This window comes from Seriola dumerili, unplaced genomic scaffold (genome assembly GCF_002260705.1).
Source record: "Seriola dumerili isolate Sdu_G_001 unplaced genomic scaffold, Sdu_1.0 BDQW01000052.1, whole genome shotgun sequence".
NCBI lineage: Eukaryota > Metazoa > Chordata > Actinopteri > Carangiformes > Carangidae > Seriola > Seriola dumerili.
Window position 1 is genome coordinate 240,006 of NW_019174307.1, and position 19,171 is coordinate 259,176.

The window sequence follows — 19,171 nt, forward strand, 5'->3', positions numbered from 1 at the left end:
GCAGCACAGCCCTGCCTGTGTCGCTCTACCCGGTCTCCGCCATCTTGCCTCTCCCTGCCTGATAGAAGCCGAGTGCGGAAGTGGAAACGGCACTGTGCGGGCTCAGGGTTCCGCCTGTGAACGGCTTGCCAGATCCTCCCGCCGACACAGCCTGCTATCCATCAAATTCAACCGTTTCTGAACAGCAGAGACCTGGGGAGAGATGGCTGGACGGTTACCGGCGTGTGTTGTCGACTGCGGCACAGGGTAGGTTGTTCAAACCGGACCGCCGTGCAGACAGGGGGCTCGGGTGTCATGGAGAGGCTGAGTACGGTTAGGGACTGTCAGTGTCAGCAGCAGCGGCAGCAGCAACTGGGTGTGTGTCTCGGTGTGTATATGCAGACAGCTAGCCCTCGAGCTAATCTGCTCACGGACAGCTAACTGTGTCATATTAATACTATCTCCTTTTGCGTTAAACCCGGGCAGGTAATGCGAGTTTCTGTAAAGTGCACGGTCGCCGCTTATTTTCCAGTTTCGTCGTCCTGCTCGTTAGCTAATTTCATCATTAGCAAGGTTTCACCACTAGCTAGACTGTGTTTTCTTCCTGTCGGGGGATTTCACTGTAAGAACCCAGCGACTGTTTGATGTTACAAGACCAAGACCTGACTGAGGAAGAATCCCCTCACATCTGGCTTCATTCATTTACAGTTGCCAAGCTGTTATTGTCTATGCAGTGTAAAAACCTCTGTTAATCAACGACGTTTCCCACACTTATATGTACCTTATAAAGATATCCCTTACTTAATCCAGTGCAATTTATATTTTTCGCTCATTAGTCTGGATTTGAGCAGGCGCAGTACTACTTCCTATACAGCCTGCACTTCCTCATTCACGCTTTTTAGTCCATATATGGTCGTTTCTCGGCAACCGAGCATGTTTTTTTGATTAACTTCTCTAATTTCTTCTCTATACCGAGCTACTGATTCTTTTCCTAAGCAATTTGACTCACTTGTATTTAAGCAATGATAATTTTCTTCGGCAGCAAATTATGTTTATAAAGGACACACAAAATATTACAGGGCTATATGTTATTTTAGCTCCTCCTGCAGCACTGTTTGTATTGATCGGTGTGCATACCTCCTTTCCTGCTTCGGTTTCAGGTAGATTTTCACTTATGATTGTTTTTAATCTTTTTAGTTTAAGTTTTAAGACATTTGTAAAGCTATTTTCCATTTTGTTTATTTTATTTTTATTTTTTTTACTGTATTCACATGAACCCACTCAGTTGTTGTATCTGCCATTTCCCAGGAACGATTCTCCCTTTAAGGAAGAGAAATGTCTTAACCAATGCGGACATGTAGATGTGCTCTAATAGTGGACCTCAGCTGATGATAGGTATGCTCAGTTAGTTATGAGGACTGGAAGTAGTTTGCATTGCTTGCATGTAGAGGCTTGAACTCGTCACTCCTCACATTGCATACCACCACACTCTTACCCCCTCCTCCCCTCAGGCTGTAAACCAGTCTGCTGCTTCTGATCTGCACTGGGACAAGCAAAAGAAAGTACAGATGAGAATTGGGTTAGCCTGTGCTAGTTTCTACTCATCAAGCAGATGGTTTCTACTTCTCAGGCCAAGCCTTAAAGTCATAACACATATGTTCCAGTATCAGTCTCTACAAGATTTACTTTTTTCATCTACAGAAATAATGCTTGGTCATTGAGTCACAGTTTTAGACACAGCTTGAGGTTCAATTTACGATTACGTCTTTGTGAGTGAAAACTTCCACATGCTATGGCTTTGCAGTTTAGCCAGAGAGACCCAGCTATTGGCAGATGTTGTAATCTACTGAGGGAGTTAAACAGCTGTCTCTGAGTCATGCTCATGATGTCCAAACAGTGACAACTACATTTCCTTTTACACATCAACCTTCTAAGTGGCCTGGCTGCTATTATTAGAATAGACTACTTGACCAGGCAATGAAAGAACCGCAGTCCCATCAAGATTCGGGCGTAGTTGTCAAATCACGGCTTCCTTAGCAGGAAAAAAATCTTGTGTTTCAGCTCAGAGCATTCGAAGGTCTTGGGTGGTCTTTCGTCATCATACTTAAGCAAACAGTTGACATTTAATAACACAAGGCTGCAATCACGATTGAGCCTCAGTCAGTTATAGATCAGCTTTTCTGTTAGAAAGTACAGACAGGTGACAAAGAAAATGAAGAAACTGAATAAATAAGTGGAGAAACATAATGAATTTAGATTCTTCCACACAGGTGCACTTCATGGTACTATTAAGTAATTAACATCCAGTCCTGCTCTGTGGCAGGTATGAAAATGCTGAGCAGGTCCCGTTGATTCTGCTTGTGTAAGAGGAAAAGATCTAAGTGACTCTGAAAGAGGGTTTATTTTAACCCCATAACACCTTAGTAAGACACTTTATGCTGCTTTTTTCTTTAATTTGTCACCCGTCTGTAAATGCTTCATGTAGATAGAAATAACAACGTGTAAGATTCCAGAAAAGACACTAGCTAAAGTGGTTAACTCCTGTAGTTGAGCTGATTGTGTTCAGCTTTAGCTGTCCTGTGCACTGATGTCCACTGTCTTGTTGAGGCAGGTTGAGTTGGACAAGCTGGGACTGTTCTGTGGTATGAAGGTGTTCAGAGTACTGCTGCTACAGTCTGTTGCTGTCAGCTCATGATGTTGTTACTGTCATGAGACAGTTGTTATCTATGAATGCTTTTTTGGATTAAAATGACAAAAATGGTTTATCATGTTCACAGCCATGAAAATCTGGAAATATGGCGACTAAACATTACATTGATAACTGATAATATTGACTGTTATGGTATGGTATGTTGTAGTAATAAGAAGAAGAACACATTGATGTAACAAAGGCCTGGGTGATAAAATGAACAGTCAATCATATACCTTGATAATGGAGTGTGTTATGCGTGACAAACAACCAATCATTTAACAGGTGTGTTGTTCGATTGTACCTAGTGAGAGTGCGTGGAGTGAGAAAATGAGAAGTGAAGATGGAGAGGAAAATTAACAAAAAGTTCAAGTCAGTTTTCTTGTTTCTTTACGTCTAGACCGTTGTTTGTTTGTTGTTACACCTTAGCCGCTTCCACCCTTTGGATTATGGAATGTGTTATCAGTCATAACCGACGATACAAAGACATAACCCACACTGCAGCGTACTACTTTTCTCCTGGTCTTTATTAAAACAGGTCATTCAGAATCTTCAATATTTATCGGTATTGACTGATATGAAAACTTTTATCATGATAAGATTTTTGGTACAAGACTTTTCATGAACTGCTAGCGTGGCAGCTATCAGTTAATTCGCTCATTAATCCACTTGTTCAGTCTCCTTTTGGCTCATTTTTCACCTCCACCACCTGAGAAACTGTTTGGCTACTAGCTGATCCTCCACTATGTTCACCAGCTAGTCACTAAAGCTGCTTTTTGGTGTTGGCCAAGTAAAGTACAGTGAGTTTATCAGAGCTTTTTCACTGAGAACAGCTGCCTGCTAATACTAGATATGATACTAATGAGAATGGTGAGACCAAATAAAAACAAAGTTGTGGCCATAAATTCAAAACACTGAGCTGAAAGATCCCAAAAAGATGCTGAGCTGAGGAAAACTACACAGTGAAGTGATACTTTTCTTCGGGTTTGTCACTACGAGTCACCGCTTTCACATTAACATAGTGATTTAATTGAATGCAAATTTTAAAATTTTAATTGGTGCAGCTTTCAAGTAAAACTAATATTGTCAGTATTTGTTCTATAGCTGATTGCAGTTTGGGCTTTTATCTGACTTTCTTATCTGAAGTGAGTTGGCATGTTCAGTCTCAGCTCAGGTTTACCTTGAGCCCAAACACAAAGAGCTGGTGTAGTGTTATCAGACAAACTGCCAACCCAAGTTAATATATCATCCCTATTTCTGTCAACATATGTATTGTGTGTTATTGTGCTAAATTTCAAATTATCAGAACACATATGACACATTGCATTATGTATCTAAAGGCCGATAATAATTTAATTTCCTTTGTGGTGATGACAGTCAGAGTTCGGTCCAAACAGTTTCTTAAAGTGTCATTTCATAAGACGATGCAGAACGTCACTAGTGTGAGGTTTAGTAAGAGAACTGCCCACTGTTTACTATCAGAACTGGCACAGTCACAAGTGTAAACTGTATTACAAAACACTATAAAGTTAGATCTTAAAAATTGAGTTATTTTTAGTAATGCTGCACATAGTGGAGCTGCCAGTTTTCTGCTGTATTTGAACATGATCTCCTGTACTGTGTGGTGTGTATTCCCACAGCATTCTTTCTCCTGGCTCTACCTTTAAAAAATTATCGGTGGTAGCTCTGTTGCTCTACAGAAAGTGAAGTTGCCAGATTAGATTATATAACTTTATTCACACACTACACAACGTTTTCAGTTCCTGACAAACCAAAAGTAATGCAATAGAAGCAGGAAAAAATAGGCTGTGGTGGTGGTGATGATGGCGGTCGTGTACTTGCTGTTGCTTGTCAGTTAGTGTCACTTTATGTCAGAGGAGGTGACTTTACTCGACCCTTGAAAGTTAGACATAAAACAGACACACATGTACTTTTACATCCATTGTTTAAGAGGAAATTATATCTCTTCATTTTTCTCTTTTTTTCTTAGAGAGTAATACAGACACCTATGTCATAAATAAATGACATTAAGATTGCATCTTTCTTGTGTTTTTTTACTCGTGTGTTGAGAGGAGTTATGTTCAGCAGTGATTCAGCCTGTAAGTTGGCAGGTGTGATATTGATTTAGGGGCATAAACTTTTGGAGAAACCATAGAAAGTGACATTTGCTCAGTGTGTGGTCATAAAATGAGCCTCCAGGTGATAAGAAGTTGTGGCTTTGATATTGCACTTAAGTGCTAGCAGTCCATCATTACACAGTGCTGTTTATTAATCCTATATTTCTGTCTCCTGTCTGTATTTATTCTACACAAACATCTGCTGTCGCTTATATAAAAAATGTGCGACTTCCTGTGCATAAGAACATGGTATCCAGGAAAAAAAAAACTTAATTGGTTTTCAGGACAGGAAATATAAAGACTTTCATAAGATGTTGAATTTAAAAAGTTGTAGATTTTAATTTTATGCTGATGAAGAAATCACAGACACATTTCTTTAGAGCAGTTGTTTTGTTTTAGAAATTGAAATGAAGTGAATGTAACTCACTGTCATAACAACCAGTTCATTTCTTTATAAGACTGCTGATGTGGCTCCTTCCGGCTTCTTTTTTTTCATAAAGTTGAATTCAAAGGAGCCACTATTATGACCAGGATGTGGCCTATTATGCCCACAGTGCTTTGGCAGTTGTCAGCAGTGTCCTCTATCAGTCTCTTGGGCCCTGTGTGCAGGAAGTTTGGGAGTCCTGTCTGGGCCTACCCCAGTCATGACTACATCTGGTCAGCATGTGCCCTGCAAAACACCATTCATACAGAGCAGAGCAGAAACGTGGAGAAGGCAGTAAACTCTCAAGTCTTTGATGATAAGGCTTAAAGGACAACCTGGGTTTTATTTTCTCATGTTTTTTGTGTAAAAGACAAAAATCTTTGCAATTGGTCCAATGTTGAACAAGAACGGTATAATAACGGGCAACCGCTAAACAGCTGCTGCAATGTAAACAACGGATCATTTGATCTTTGTCAAAGTATGTCCACTGTAAGTACTTGTTTTTGCCATTGACAGGTTCAGATTATTATTATAATGGCAATAATTACTACAGAGACAAACCTTTTTATGAAAGAGTAACTTCTTTTTTGTTCAAAGCCACCAGACTCCATTGACAAAAACCTTAATTATACCTTGCAGAACACAGGAGTTGCTGGTCCAGTTAGTTTGTTTGTGTTATTGTGTGACATTAAGGGTAGGAAGAAGTATTCAGATCCTTTATATGAGTGAAAGTACCACACAATAACACATTGCAAAGATTGTAATCTCTATCAATCATTCACTTCCAAAAACATGGGAAGTGAGACCCATGTTAAAAAATCAGTGTTCCTTTAAGTTGTGCTTCTAGTGTCTAAACTAGAGGTGAAAATGCTGCAGTTATAATGAATTTTAGAAACTTAAATAATTTTTTTATTTATAGCTTCACTCTTAGGTGATGGTTTTGCTCAAAGCGAAGTAGGAAAGACAGGATTTATCAGTCATTGCTGAGGTCATAGTGAGTTTATATTGAGGAAGGTCAGTTTATACAGAAGTGATCTTTTTCCCCCAGACAAATATGAATAGTCCTCAGTTCCCAGTGTGACATGAATGGCTCTTTTAATGGCCTCCTATTAGCAAACCGCCGCTGCTTTTGGCACCCAACCAACCACCCAAAAGGACAGTGATGCTATTGATCAAAACAATAGGAGATAGCAGCCAAAAATAATCTTTACCGAGGTAAACTTTCACACATTTAAAGTGGAGCCAGGCAGCAGTGTAGCTGCAGCTTGTTGTTGTCCAGATCATGCAGCATGCTCCTCTATGGTGAAGTGTAATTCTTCTTTTCTCTTGCAGTTACACCAAACTGGGGTATGCAGGGAACACAGAGCCACAGTTCATCGTTCCATCATGTGAGTATTTCACTGTGCATTCAATTTCCCAAACACCAGCCAAGCAGGACAGGGACAATGACCAGGATACGTTATAGAGAAGAGGAAATGGTTCAAAATCTGTTCCAAGAATGACGACATCCATAGTGGTTTAAATTTGTTATTATGAGACTGTGTCTCATGTCTTTGTCTTTGTGAGACTGTCCCTGTATCACTGGGACAACATGGTCCAAGTTTTAAGGGTTTTTCAGCTCTTTTATATGTAAAATGTATAATTATCTAAACTGTCCTGTACACAACTTTGTAAGAGAGTTTGACCTCTGTTGCTCTCTTTTTTTCTCGTCAGGTATCGCCATCAAAGAGTCAGCCAAGGTCGGAGACCAGGCCCAGCGGAGGATGATGAAGGGGGTGGATGACTTGGATTTCTACATCGGAGATGAAGCAGTAGACAAGCCCACATATTCCACTAAGGTATGTGACCCTGATGGCTTTGCACACCCACAGAAACAACTGGCAAAACAACCACCATGTTAGACAGTCTCACTTTCTTTTAGATAACATAATGCATTTAGCAGCTCATAAACATGCAGCAGGCTAAATGAATGATCTTCCCCCTGCTGTGGTGGGTGACTTTTTTCTTTTTTTTTTTTCAATCACCCAAACATGGAGGAGAGGGACTTCACACAGTCTGGGAAACAACTCTGTAAAATGTTTTTCACTAGACATGTAATGTGATATTATAAACAGTCCCAGCCGGTATTTCTCAAGTGTAGCCCATTTTAAAGCACGTTGATAAGAGTTTTGTTTTTGTTAGTCGTTCAGAGATTAGAAACAACACTGTAAGTATTTATATTTTAATTTGTAGAAACCACCCAGAGAGCAGACTTACTGCATGCACAACTATATAAAGTGACAGATTAGATGAAGATACTAGTCTCTATATGAGATGACTCTAAATTTACTATATGTTCTGTGATTTAATGAGATGCTTTTATTTCGGGCTATCTGGATATTTTAATAAATAAAAATCCAGAAGCACGCACTTGTTTAAACTTCCTGTTTGTTACAGGCAGAAGACCACTCAGTGTTTTAATAATATCAGTAATGATGACTTTGCTCCATATAGATGCCCCAGTAAGCCAGTTAGCCAGCACACACACTACTGGAGCTGTGCCCCAAATCCCCTTCCTACTTCTAAGCAGGGTTTCATTTTATTTTTATAAAGTTGCTCCCACTACAAGTCTACTCAAAACAGTCCAAGTGCCAAAGACCAAAAAGAACTTGATTTTTGAGTGTAATGTTGAAGGACACTATTCTCCCACAATGCAATGCAGGAAGTCAATGCACAAGCTGGTCACAGTTTGAAAATACTGAAACAAATTGTGGATGGTGGTGAAACAGTGAAACCTCAGCAAACAAAGAATAACTATTTAACTTGATGAAAAGTATGTTGTTGTCCTATTGTTAACTTTAATTGGCAGTGATATTTTATAATTACAGCTTGACTGATGTCTAATGACAAACTAATAATAACTATAATTTTACTTTGGTATAAAATGATTTAGTATGTTGATGTCTTGTGCTGTAAATGTAGGCTGCAGACAGCATTGTAAAAGGTGAGTATGTGGCACATGGATGGGCTCAAATTAGGGTCAAAAAGATTTAGAGCTTATAATGTGATGTTCACAAATAATCAAATAATTCTGAAGTCATCCTTTGTAAACTTGAAGAATAAATCTGCATGGGAAATTCTACTTTGTGCATGTGTAGAAAAGTGTATTAGTGAAACAGCAGACTGTGAATAAGATCTGTGAACAAATGATGTCAGTGGGGAGGTTACACATAGACACCGTGAAAGAAGAAGTGTTTTTGTGAACATCTGTGTACAGATACAAAGCAGAAAACAGTGTGAAAGCTCAGTCCTCAGTGTTTGCCATTCAGTTACAAGTACAAATTTTGACCCTATTTTTTTCTCCTGAATCTGATTGGACAATGATAGTCCAAGGTCCTGTTACCTTGATCACTGATATAATTTCTTTGATTTTATTCACACGTCTCAAACTAGAGTCAGTCCTGAAGACACATTATTGAATAAACTGTAGACTTTTGTTCCAAACTGGTCACTGAACCACCACCATCTCCAGATTTTATGGATGATGACTATCAGCTGCAAATGCTGAATCTGGCATAACAACTGACATACTGTGCATTTTAAATATTGCAGCATAGGACCCGCAGGGGAAACTGTGGTGTTGAACCTGTGATCAGACTCCATGATGAGAGTCGTCTCTGTTGAACTCCACTTCAGATCATGTAGACAGGAACTTAATCCAAAAGACAGGTTGAAAGTTAAATATACTGGAGTGTGTGGAGGTGTCCCTGCAGTTTCATTTTACAACATAATGCATCAATATTGCTGCATCTTGTATTCAGGTCTTTCTCCGACTGCCCTGCCGTCTCACAGACATTATCCTAACTACCTGAACCCTTGTGTCAACAGTGGCCGATCCGTCATGGGATCGTGGAGGACTGGGACCTTATGGAGCGCTTCATGGAGCAGATCATCTTCAAGTACTTGAGGGCTGAGCCTGAGGACCACTACTTCCTCCTGGTAAGGGTCTTGTAAAATGTAACCAGTCTAGGACAAGAAAACACAAGGTTTATCTGCAAATAATAAGTCTTCAAATGCCCTCTTCGTCTTTGAAATATGTTGTGTTGTTTTATTTCGATGATTTAACTGAAGCTACAGTATGTTACACAAAAAGACAGGAACATTAATTCTTGTTCAATGTTACACTAATAGGCCAGTTAACATCCAGTCATTCTTTGTACCATATTGCAGTATAGGTCTAATGGTAATTAAACAATTTTTTGTTTGCAGACAGAGCCTCCTCTTAACACACCAGAAAACCGAGAGTACACAGCTGAGATCATGTTCGAGTCCTTCAATGTACCCGGGCTGTACATCGCTGTGCAGGTGAGAGATGCTGGGACTTGTAGTTTGTCTATGACCAGGAAGTGCACATAATGCTGCTTCCTTATATTCATTCAAAAATCAGTTCAATTCTCCATCTTATCACATTTTACTCATCAGTAGTACTTCCTACTGTGAACAGCTATAAGAACTTTTCCCTATCATTTGCATGTGAACATACAGTTAAGATCAGTGTGACATTTTCCCTGTGTATGTGTGTCTCTGTGTGTGTCTCTGTGTGTGTCTGTGTGTGTGTGCGCGCCAGGCTGTGCTCGCTCTGGCAGCCTCCTGGACATCCAGACAGGTGGGAGAGAGGACGCTGACAGGCACCGTCATCGACAGCGGAGACGGCGTCACCCACGTCATCCCCGTGGTGAGTTCACAGACCGTAGTTTGCGGCTCCCACAGTTACTCACTGTCTCTCACACATGCACATCAGTTTAATTTTTGAAGAGTCAGTATTTATATGTATGTACTGAACATTTCACATTGTTGAAGTCAGTGTCATGCTTTGACACATTTGTGCCAATACATTTTCATAGCAGCTTGTTATTTATGCTGTAAATATGTACAATTTAAGTAGCTAGGTGGGACTTTTTAAGTGGCCTTGCTGTTTTAATTTTGATTTTGAATTTGGAGAGAGACATGGTAAAGCTGAAGCATTTTAGTTGATGATTGTGTTTGTCATATTAATAAACACAGATGTCGTAATTTAATTAAGTTTAGCCACAGCAGTGTGTAAGAACGTGAGTCGAGAAGGGTTATATTCAGGTTTTATTCTCTATGTGGCCAAGGAAAAAGAATTTTTCTCTTTTCAGAGAAGAATATTTCCACCTGTCTACTTGCTTAGTAACCGGATAATGTTGATGTTTGAAAACAGGCCACAGTGTTTCAGAGGTTGGAAGAAATTACTCAGTTTTAGGAAATGTGCTTGCAGAATACGTTTAGAGGCTGTATTACTGAATCAGCATGTCTGTAGCCGCTGCTGAACATGCGCAAAGAACGAGCCAAACACAACACTGCTGGGATGTGGAGACGGACTCAAAGTAAAACACAGATCTAATGGAAAAATATCAAGCTACAACAACTGTAGACTCAGTGTCTCTTTCTGAATTTCTGCACTCTTGTACTTCTCTGTTATGTTGAACATTATATAACATCAGCTGTCTCTCTCTCTGTCTCTTTGTGTGTCTGTGTCTCTCAGGCTGAAGGATACGTCATTGGCAGCTGTATAAAGCACATTCCCATCGCAGGACGAGACATCACCTACTTCACTCAGCAGCTCCTGAGGGAGAGGGAGGTGGGCATCCCACCAGAGCAGTCGCTGGAGACAGCCAAAGCAGTAAAGGTAGGTCCTCAACTACGATTCCCATCAGCCACTTTGTCTGTTAAAGAGGCAGTAATCACCTCAACTGGTGCTGAGTTGAATCACAAAAGTTTTTCCATCTGCCATCAGTGAGATACAGCACAACAACCTCTTCTGGCTGTAAACTGGAGTGACTGACAGTGTCCCATTTAGTGCTGGCACACAATGCCATGCTGAATGTGGTGATCCTAGGGTTGTGTGTGTGTGTGGGTGTGTGTGTGGTGGTGGGTGGGGAGAGACTCGGACTGACAGTCCCTATAATATCATAATGACATCATGGCAGAAGAATATTATGAGCTCACAGTTGAGTAGCTACAACAAAAAAATGATTTATGATGATAAGTTAAATCAGGAATTTATAAAAACAAAAGAAAACTTTCATTGACATTAGATTTCCATATATTTGGATATTGTGGGAACATTATTCATGGCCTGAAAAGATCTGAAACGAAATATATTTGACAAAATGAATAACACATTTCACTTTGTTATTTTGATGGACACAAAATTGGAATTGGGTGAATAAGCTTCTAATAAACTCACCTGGAAGGCTCAGGTCCAACCTGAGGCCCTTTGCTGCATGTCATTCTCTCTCTCTCTCTCTCTGTCTCTCTTTCTCTCTGTCTCTCTGTTCCTCTGTCTCTCTCTCTCTCTCTCTCTCTCTCTCTCTCTCTCTCTCTCTCTCTCTCTCTCTCTCTCTCTCTCTCTCTGCAGCTATAATAAAGGCCAAAATGCCTGAAAAAATTGCATAACAAAATACTTATTGGCTCGAGACACATTCCATTCACAACATGCTGCTTTTTGTCCTCGGACTCCAGCTCCATTTACCATAGTGACAGTGATAGATTCCTCATTTTGAAAAAAATTTCAGGAGGACACCAGGTGGCACTGTTGGTCTGCGTGTTACATGCATATTCCGTCCTTGAAAAAGCCACTGCTTTTGTTTTGCTTTGATTTTAGTTTCTGATAATCAACATTTTTTCCCCAACCTGAGATCAGCTCAAGTCATAGATGTTTTTTTGTTTTGTTTTTTTTTGCATGAAAATAAAAACAAACTTACAGAATATTAACTGTAGAAGTTACTTTTTTGCTGTTTCGGCTCTGTATCTTCAAACCTGCATCACCAAAAGTATTTGAGATTTTTTTATTTATTCAGTTTCCAACTTTCCAGGTGACAAACGTCAATGCTCCACAGTTGCCCCATGTTTACTAAATAGCTTGTTATCAGAGACTTTGTTCTTGATGTCAAGGACCATTCTTCGTTAGCCTGAGGCACACACACAAGAAATGATGTGGATTTGGTGTGTCGTGCATATTGCCAATCACGTCTTTAAATGTTCATTCCACTGTGGTCTGGCAGTGTGGACCATGTTCCCTCCAAATCAAACTAATGACACCTACAGAAACAAAATCAGTTACAGTGTAAACAGTCATACTCTCATTATCACTCCTGCATTATAACTCACTGATGGCAAAACACTGACACAAATAAAAAATGTATTTGTATTAAGTTACGTTGGCAGGTTAGTCCAAGATGACTGATGATATAAACAGTGATGGAGATGAGGATTAGAGCAAGCATCACTAACACACAGTCATGTCTACATAAAGGGAATTTTCAGCACCATTGTAAAGATTGCCAAAGATGAAGATACAACTGTATTTGTGTTCACCCCGTTAGGAGCGGTTCAGCTATGTGTGCCCAGATCTAGTCAAAGAGTTCAACAAGTACGACACAGACGGCTCCAAGTGGATCAAGCAGTACACCGGCATCAACGCCATCAGCAAAAAGGAGTTCACCATCGACGTCGGCTACGAGCGTTTCCTGGGACCTGAGATCTTTTTCCACCCAGAGGTCAGTCTGTGCAGCGTGAATCACAGGAGCGGACACAGTTTAAGATTTACTGAAACCTACGGAGACTAGAAAGGCCACACATAACAAGCACAGCAGACTATACAGTGGGTGGACTATGATTAGAGCTGTGTCAATATTCACAACACAAACTGAATTTTGCTTTGCCAAGTAATGCAACAATTTTTGAGGAACAGGTGTAAAATTGGGTTAAAACACACCATACTGTTGCTTATCTCTGATCCAGGACTTTAATGACAGACCGTCGCACACAATATATATGTGTGTAACACAGTCTTGCATCAGGGCTTATGTTTGCTCACTGTTCTCAGACAGTTTTGTTTGTTTTTCCCACCAGCTTGATGTCAGCAGTTACAATCCTTTAACCAGTATGACTTTACAAACTCACCCAGACTGGAGCGATCTCAGTCTGGTTTGGTTTAGGGCTGAATAATATGCAAAAAAAAAAAAAATCATATTATGATAATCATATTAAGCAATGTTGTGACACATTTTACATTTATCAGAACAACTGCAACCCAGTGATTTGGATATTGCACTTGGATTAATTGTTGAGTTCTAGTTTGGTCCAATCCATTGTGATGCTTTTTTTCATACATACAGTCTGTGACACAGGTGAGACATCCTGGATATCCAATGACTGACACATCTTCTTTGTCTCCTCACCATCACAGTTTGCCAACCCTGACTTCACCCAGCCGATCTCCGAGGTCGTGGATGAGGTCATTCAGAACTGCCCTATTGATGTCAGGCGTCCGCTCTATAAGGTGAGCTTGAATTAACATCGTTTGGCAGAGCCGTTTCTCTTTCTAAGAGTGTCTATATATATTAGTAAAAATGTTTGTTTTGTATGGGATTAACTGGTGTGACATTTTGGACAGGACTGGACATCAATTGGACATTTGAAAATAGTTTTTCATTTAACAAAACCTGCTTCGGCTAGACCTTATTTTTTTACATGGTCTGTTAAATTCTGGTCTGTTCATGACTCAATTTGATCACTGTTATTTTTGAATATAAACTATGCAGTTTAGGTTTTTGCAGACATCTGTAGTGAAGACTACAGTCTGTTTTTATTCATTTCTAAGCAAATAAGCTTGATTACAGATAATAGTCCTGCTGTATTTTTTATTTTATTTTAGTTACTTTAAAATGTATTTATGCAAGATAGAGATAAATTGTTTTATCTTTGGTAATCAGCAGGGTCAGGGCTTGTTTTCAGAGCATTGAATCATGCATCATACATTCCCCATCAGCGTCCTGCACATCACACTTGCTCAGGTCACTGGGGTTAAGTGCTTCTTACTCTACAGAGCTGTAATCCCAGTCACCCTCTCTTCCACAGAACATTGTTCTGTCAGGAGGCTCCACCATGTTCAGGGACTTTGGGCGCCGTCTGCAGAGAGACTTAAAGAGGACGGTTGATGCCCGACTGAAGATGAGTGAGGAGCTGAGTGGAGGCAAGCTCAAGGTGAGAGTACACATTAATTTGTACGCAGCACAGATCGATACCGCTCGACAAAACACAATTACTGCGTGAGGAGTGAAACTGAGAAAAAAAATGTCTTTTAAAGTTTCTCTGCTTTCATACTGTGGATGCAGTTGGTACAGATGTGAACTGAATATAAATCAGTTGACAACAAAATTTGTGAAGTATAACATGGTCTTAAAATCTTCATTTGAGGTCGGAGAAGGGAAGAAGTTTATAATTAATCTCTCCTGCCTCCTCCTCAGCTGGTTGAAGACAATACCTGTGAGTCATCTTGATGAGATGTTAAATGTCATCCAGCCTGAGGCGGAGCTGACTGGCATTTGTAAAACCACCTCAGGCATGGAAGAAGCAGATGGTGAATGTAGCTAATCCAAGTCCAGAAAATAAATAGAGAACATGCTGAATTTTATTTGTATTTGAACAGGTTTCTCTCCCAAAGCGTCCTGGGAATCGATGAAAGTTTAGGCTTGTGTGCAGGCCTTCAGTGTGGATGTAAACCATACATGTACACGTAACGTGCTGTATGTACAGTGACTTTAGAAAGTATTCAGACCCATTTGCTGTTTGCACGTTTGTAGATTTAATTTAAAATGGACAAAATTTACATTTTTGTCCATCAAACTACATTCAATAACTCTCAATAGTAATGACAAAGTGAAAACATGTTTCTGGAAAAGTTTGTAAATGTATTAGAAAAACAGAACTTTTTAATTTACAAATGTGTTCAGACTCTTTGCTGTGGCTCCAAACTGTGTTCAGGTGCTTCCTCTTTGCTTTAATTAACCTTGAGATGTGTCTGGAACTTGACTGGAGTCCACCTGTAGCAAATTGAATTAATTGGACATTAAAGTCCCACGATTCACACTGCATGTCAGGACAAAAAGCAAGCCATGACGTCTGTGTAGATTGTGGTGAAGCATAGATCGGGGTATTGTGATAAAAAACATTTCCAGGAGCACAGGGACCTAAATAACTGTGAAAAGGAAGACGTTTGGAACCAGGACTCTTCCTAGTTTGCCCGTCCAACCAAACGTAAGGGCAAGAAGGGCCTTGGTCAGGGATATGAGGTGAAGCGTTTAGAGACTTACCCAAGAAGACTTGAAGCTGTAATTGCCAAAGCGGCTTCTACAAAGAACTGAATACTTATGAAATACTAAATGAAAGATTTCAGTTTGTGATTTATTTTTATTTTTTTTTTTATCTGCAAAAATGTCTAAAAACATGTTTTCACTTTGTCATTATAGGTTATTGAGTGTGGACTGATTTGATCCATTTACAGTTAAATCTATAACAACAAAAAGTGAAGGTGTCTGAAAACTTCCTGATGTGCTCTGATGTTTTTCTATTCCACTGTGTATTCAGACTGAGAGACTTCATTGTGTGTTGTGCTGACAGGTTTAGCTCTGCTGGAAAGAAAGTACGTATGATGACAACAGCTGTGAAACATAGACAGTATTAAGAGTCCAGCTACACATCGATCAGCTACAACATTAAAACCAGTTACCTGCTTCATTCTGTCCCTTGTCATCCCATCACTACTGCTTCACACACTGTATCTGTCAAGGTGGTTGAATGTAGCTGATCCCACTTTTTCTCTCTGTCTCTCCGTCCTCAGCCAAAACCAATCGATGTCCAGGTCATCACTCATCATATGCAGAGATATGCAGTGTGGTTTGGTGGATCAATGTTAGCGTCAACTGTAAGTATTTCTCACATGCACCTGCACCACTTCATCAACAAGTAGCAGTTAAACTTTTAAACATGATGGCTTTCATCTTGTGCGACACTGAAGGGCGTGCACTGATTTTGTTAAGTTTTTATATGTTGTGTAATTTTTCAAAGCAACAACAATGTTGAACAATGGCAGTTAAGGGCCCCCAGTATCAAGATCTGAAGTAATTATTCATGACATTTTAATACAAATGAACAATATATTTATCTTCTTTGCATCACTAGTTGTTACATGTAAAAACTAGTGAATTCAATGCGAGTAGTCTCATCTCTTTATAGATTAATAGTTTTTATAATGTGGAAAAAAAAGTCTTGGGAGCTACATCAGAAAAATAGTGTCAGCCTTCAAGCGTCTGAGTCTCCAGGCTTGGAGACTGTCATGTTTGATTGACAGCTGAAAGATCAGGCATCAAAACACAATTCAAACAAACTGTCACAGTGCAAAACAAACTGACACAGTGTTGTTGAAGAATAAAAGCTATACCATTTAGCATCTAAGCTGAACAAAGCTGACATTTGCAGGTAAATTTTTTTTCTAAAGCTGAATAGCTAATTTGCTATCTAGCCTTCACACTGACATTAGCAGTGAGTTTGTTTGTTTGTTAGCCCATTTAGCAAACTACAGTGCAAAACAAGACGTGTCCCTGTCTGGAAGTTAGGTAATGAGAAGGAGACATAGGCAGGAAAGTTAACATGAATTGTTGTTCAAAGCCTGGTTCTGGTTGTGTTGTCTGGCTGTTACTGGGTGTTTGAAACTTAAACAAAAAAAAAATACTGGTGTAGGTGGGGTTCTGCTGTAGGCACAGGTGAGATGATGAAATATGATCCAGAAGTCCAATTTCACTAACACATCTTGGGGTTCAAAGGCTCAGCTGGTACCAGAACACTGCCAAGCATTTTGTTTTAAACTACTAGACAGGATTTTTACAACTTTGAAAGGTTATCACTGGGACAATCATTTTATCCTTGTTCAGTGTTATTCTCTGCACATTAACAAGTAATCTACCAGTGTGTGCTTCAATGTATTGGGCTGTTGCCAGATGATGTTGAGTCCTTGAGGTCGGACTCACACATTTCCTCATATTTTTTCAAATTTAAAATTCAATAATTTGATGCTTATATGGTAATTTTACACACAATATTTGAGTTGGATTTTAAAACTTTTACATTTACTTTCCAAAAAACCTCTGCCATCTGGTTGGTCTGAGAACAGTCCTGTGGTGCAGTAACAGTGCTGCTTTTTTCAGCAGCAGTTGATGTAAAATAAATAAAATAACCATCATGCCCGATGAAAGTAAACAGCACCACCTGCAGAAAATGAATATGCAAATATATGCAACTTTTCTCATGTTATCGGTCTGTGTTGGCACTCACCTTCATCCTTGTTTGTCTCCACAGCCTGAGTTCTACCAGGTCTGCCACACCAAAAAAGACTACGAAGAGATCGGGCCGAGCATCTGTCGCCACAACCCTGTGTTTGGAGTCATGTCTTAACTTTGGACCGCCGAAGTCTAACAGCAGCGGGTGGGGGCTGGGGGTGGGAGTGGGGTGTGGAGAGTGGAGAGTGATGAAGTTAGGCGGTTTAAAGGTCAGACTCAGGAGGTGGGGGACGGTGGTGCTTCTGTGCTTTTTGATTATTTGTTCAGCTATGGATGTGTGGGATGCGACGGAGATCCAGAATATAAAAAAGGAAAAAACAAAACAAAAACAAAAAAGAAAAGAGACCAGACCAAACACAGATCGGCTGGAAAATTTATTGTGAATGTTCCTTTATTTTTTTTTCTTTCTTTCTTTGTATTTTCTTTTCAAAATGAGGGAAAACAGTTTGTACGCCAAAACAGTTTTAAGAGCATTTCTGGATCTGTTGAGCAACATGCAGTGGTGATGATGATGATGATGATGATGATGATAAAGATGATGATGATGAATATAAAGATGGTGTTGGTGGAGGCCGAAGATGATGACAGTAACATTGATAGTAATTTCCTGACACCAGAACATATTATTTATGTTTATAGAACATGAGTCCAGGCGAGATCCCACGACTCTTGAGCTCATTGACAACTTTAGAACATATTATTATCTGCTTTTATTTTCTGCAAATTATTTCAGCTTCAAAAGCTGTCTGTGTGTCACGGTAAGAGCTTGTTTATATTTCATACTAAAGTTTTTATATGTAAAACTTGGGAAATCAGGGGTAAAAAAAATGAATGGATTCCAATATGAACAAGAGACTGTTTTAAACCATGATGCAGCTTTGATACGCAGTATTTTCTTTGAGTCTGAGTACTATAGTTCCCCACATGTGTCATCGCTGTCTGCCCTTTAATTCTTCATACATTAATTCACATCTGCTTTCACTTCGGACAGTGTCAGGTTTCCACCTCTGTGGTGCAGTGAAAGAAAAGAGAGAGGAGTTACTGAGGTTATGAAAATGAAACTGAATAAGAATGACTGTCAGACCAGTATTGTTAGACTAGAAGTTTTTTTTTATTATTAAATACCAAATTATTAAAATAATGGGATTTGTGTATTTAATGCCTTGCAACATTCCAATAAAGGCTCAAATTTGTTTCTAAGTCCCGGAGTGTTTGTCTTTGTGTTTTATATCACTGCTTTCATTGACCATTTCCATTACAAATGAATCCATCAATTATTTTCTTGATTAACACTTTTTTGTATAAAATAAAATCTTTGATATCACGAGAGCACTAACTGATGTGTTCTCGTACCTTATTTTATCTACCAACAATCAAAAATTTAATTTGCTGTCGTATGAAAAAAAATAATTTGAGAAATGTAATCAGCGAATGTTTTGTATTTGATAAATTGTTCAGTAGTTTAATCTGTTAGATTTACGTGGAATCTACCAAAAATGTTTGACAAACCTCCACTGTGACTGCTGTATCTTTGGTTTATTGATACAATAATACATAGTCAGTGACTAATATAATTCCTTGATGGACAGACTCCCTCCCAAAAGGGTCTGGGAGGGTCCAAGGCAGGACAAGACCTGCAATGAGCCAGTGCCATCCTCAGCACCTGGGTGCGGCCCAAAGCAAGATCCTCTTCAAATGAAAAATTCAAGGCCAAATGACCAAAAATAAATAAATAAATAAATATATATATATATATATATATGAAATAATAATGAGAAAG

At 39.4% G+C, this 19,171-nt stretch overlaps 1 protein-coding gene across 1 annotated transcript; it reads left to right on the forward strand.

Moving 5' to 3' along the window:
• Positions 1–31: 31 nt before the first annotated feature.
• On the forward strand, positions 32–18,591 carry LOC111218349 (actin-related protein 3). The gene is made up of 12 exons (XM_022740610.1): positions 32–246; positions 6,542–6,597; positions 6,923–7,047; positions 9,077–9,187; positions 9,458–9,553; positions 9,816–9,923; positions 10,755–10,898; positions 12,598–12,771; positions 13,464–13,556; positions 14,135–14,260; positions 15,897–15,980; positions 17,411–18,591. The coding sequence occupies exons 1-12, from the start codon at positions 203–205 to the stop codon at positions 17,504–17,506; spliced, it is 1,257 nt and encodes a 418-aa protein (XP_022596331.1). The 5' UTR covers positions 32–202; the 3' UTR covers positions 17,507–18,591.
• Positions 18,592–19,171: the final 580 nt, after the last annotated feature.

Coding starts and splice junctions, on each gene's coding strand:
- LOC111218349 (XM_022740610.1), top strand. CDS start 203: ATGGCTGGACGGTTACCGGCGTGTGTTGTCGACTGCGGCACAGG. Junction 6,598..6,922: donor ACAGTTCATCGTTCCATCAT/GTGAGTATTTCA, acceptor TTTTCTCGTCAG/GTATCGCCATCAAAGAGTCA. Junction 9,924..10,754: donor TCACCCACGTCATCCCCGTG/GTGAGTTCACAG, acceptor TGTGTCTCTCAG/GCTGAAGGATACGTCATTGG.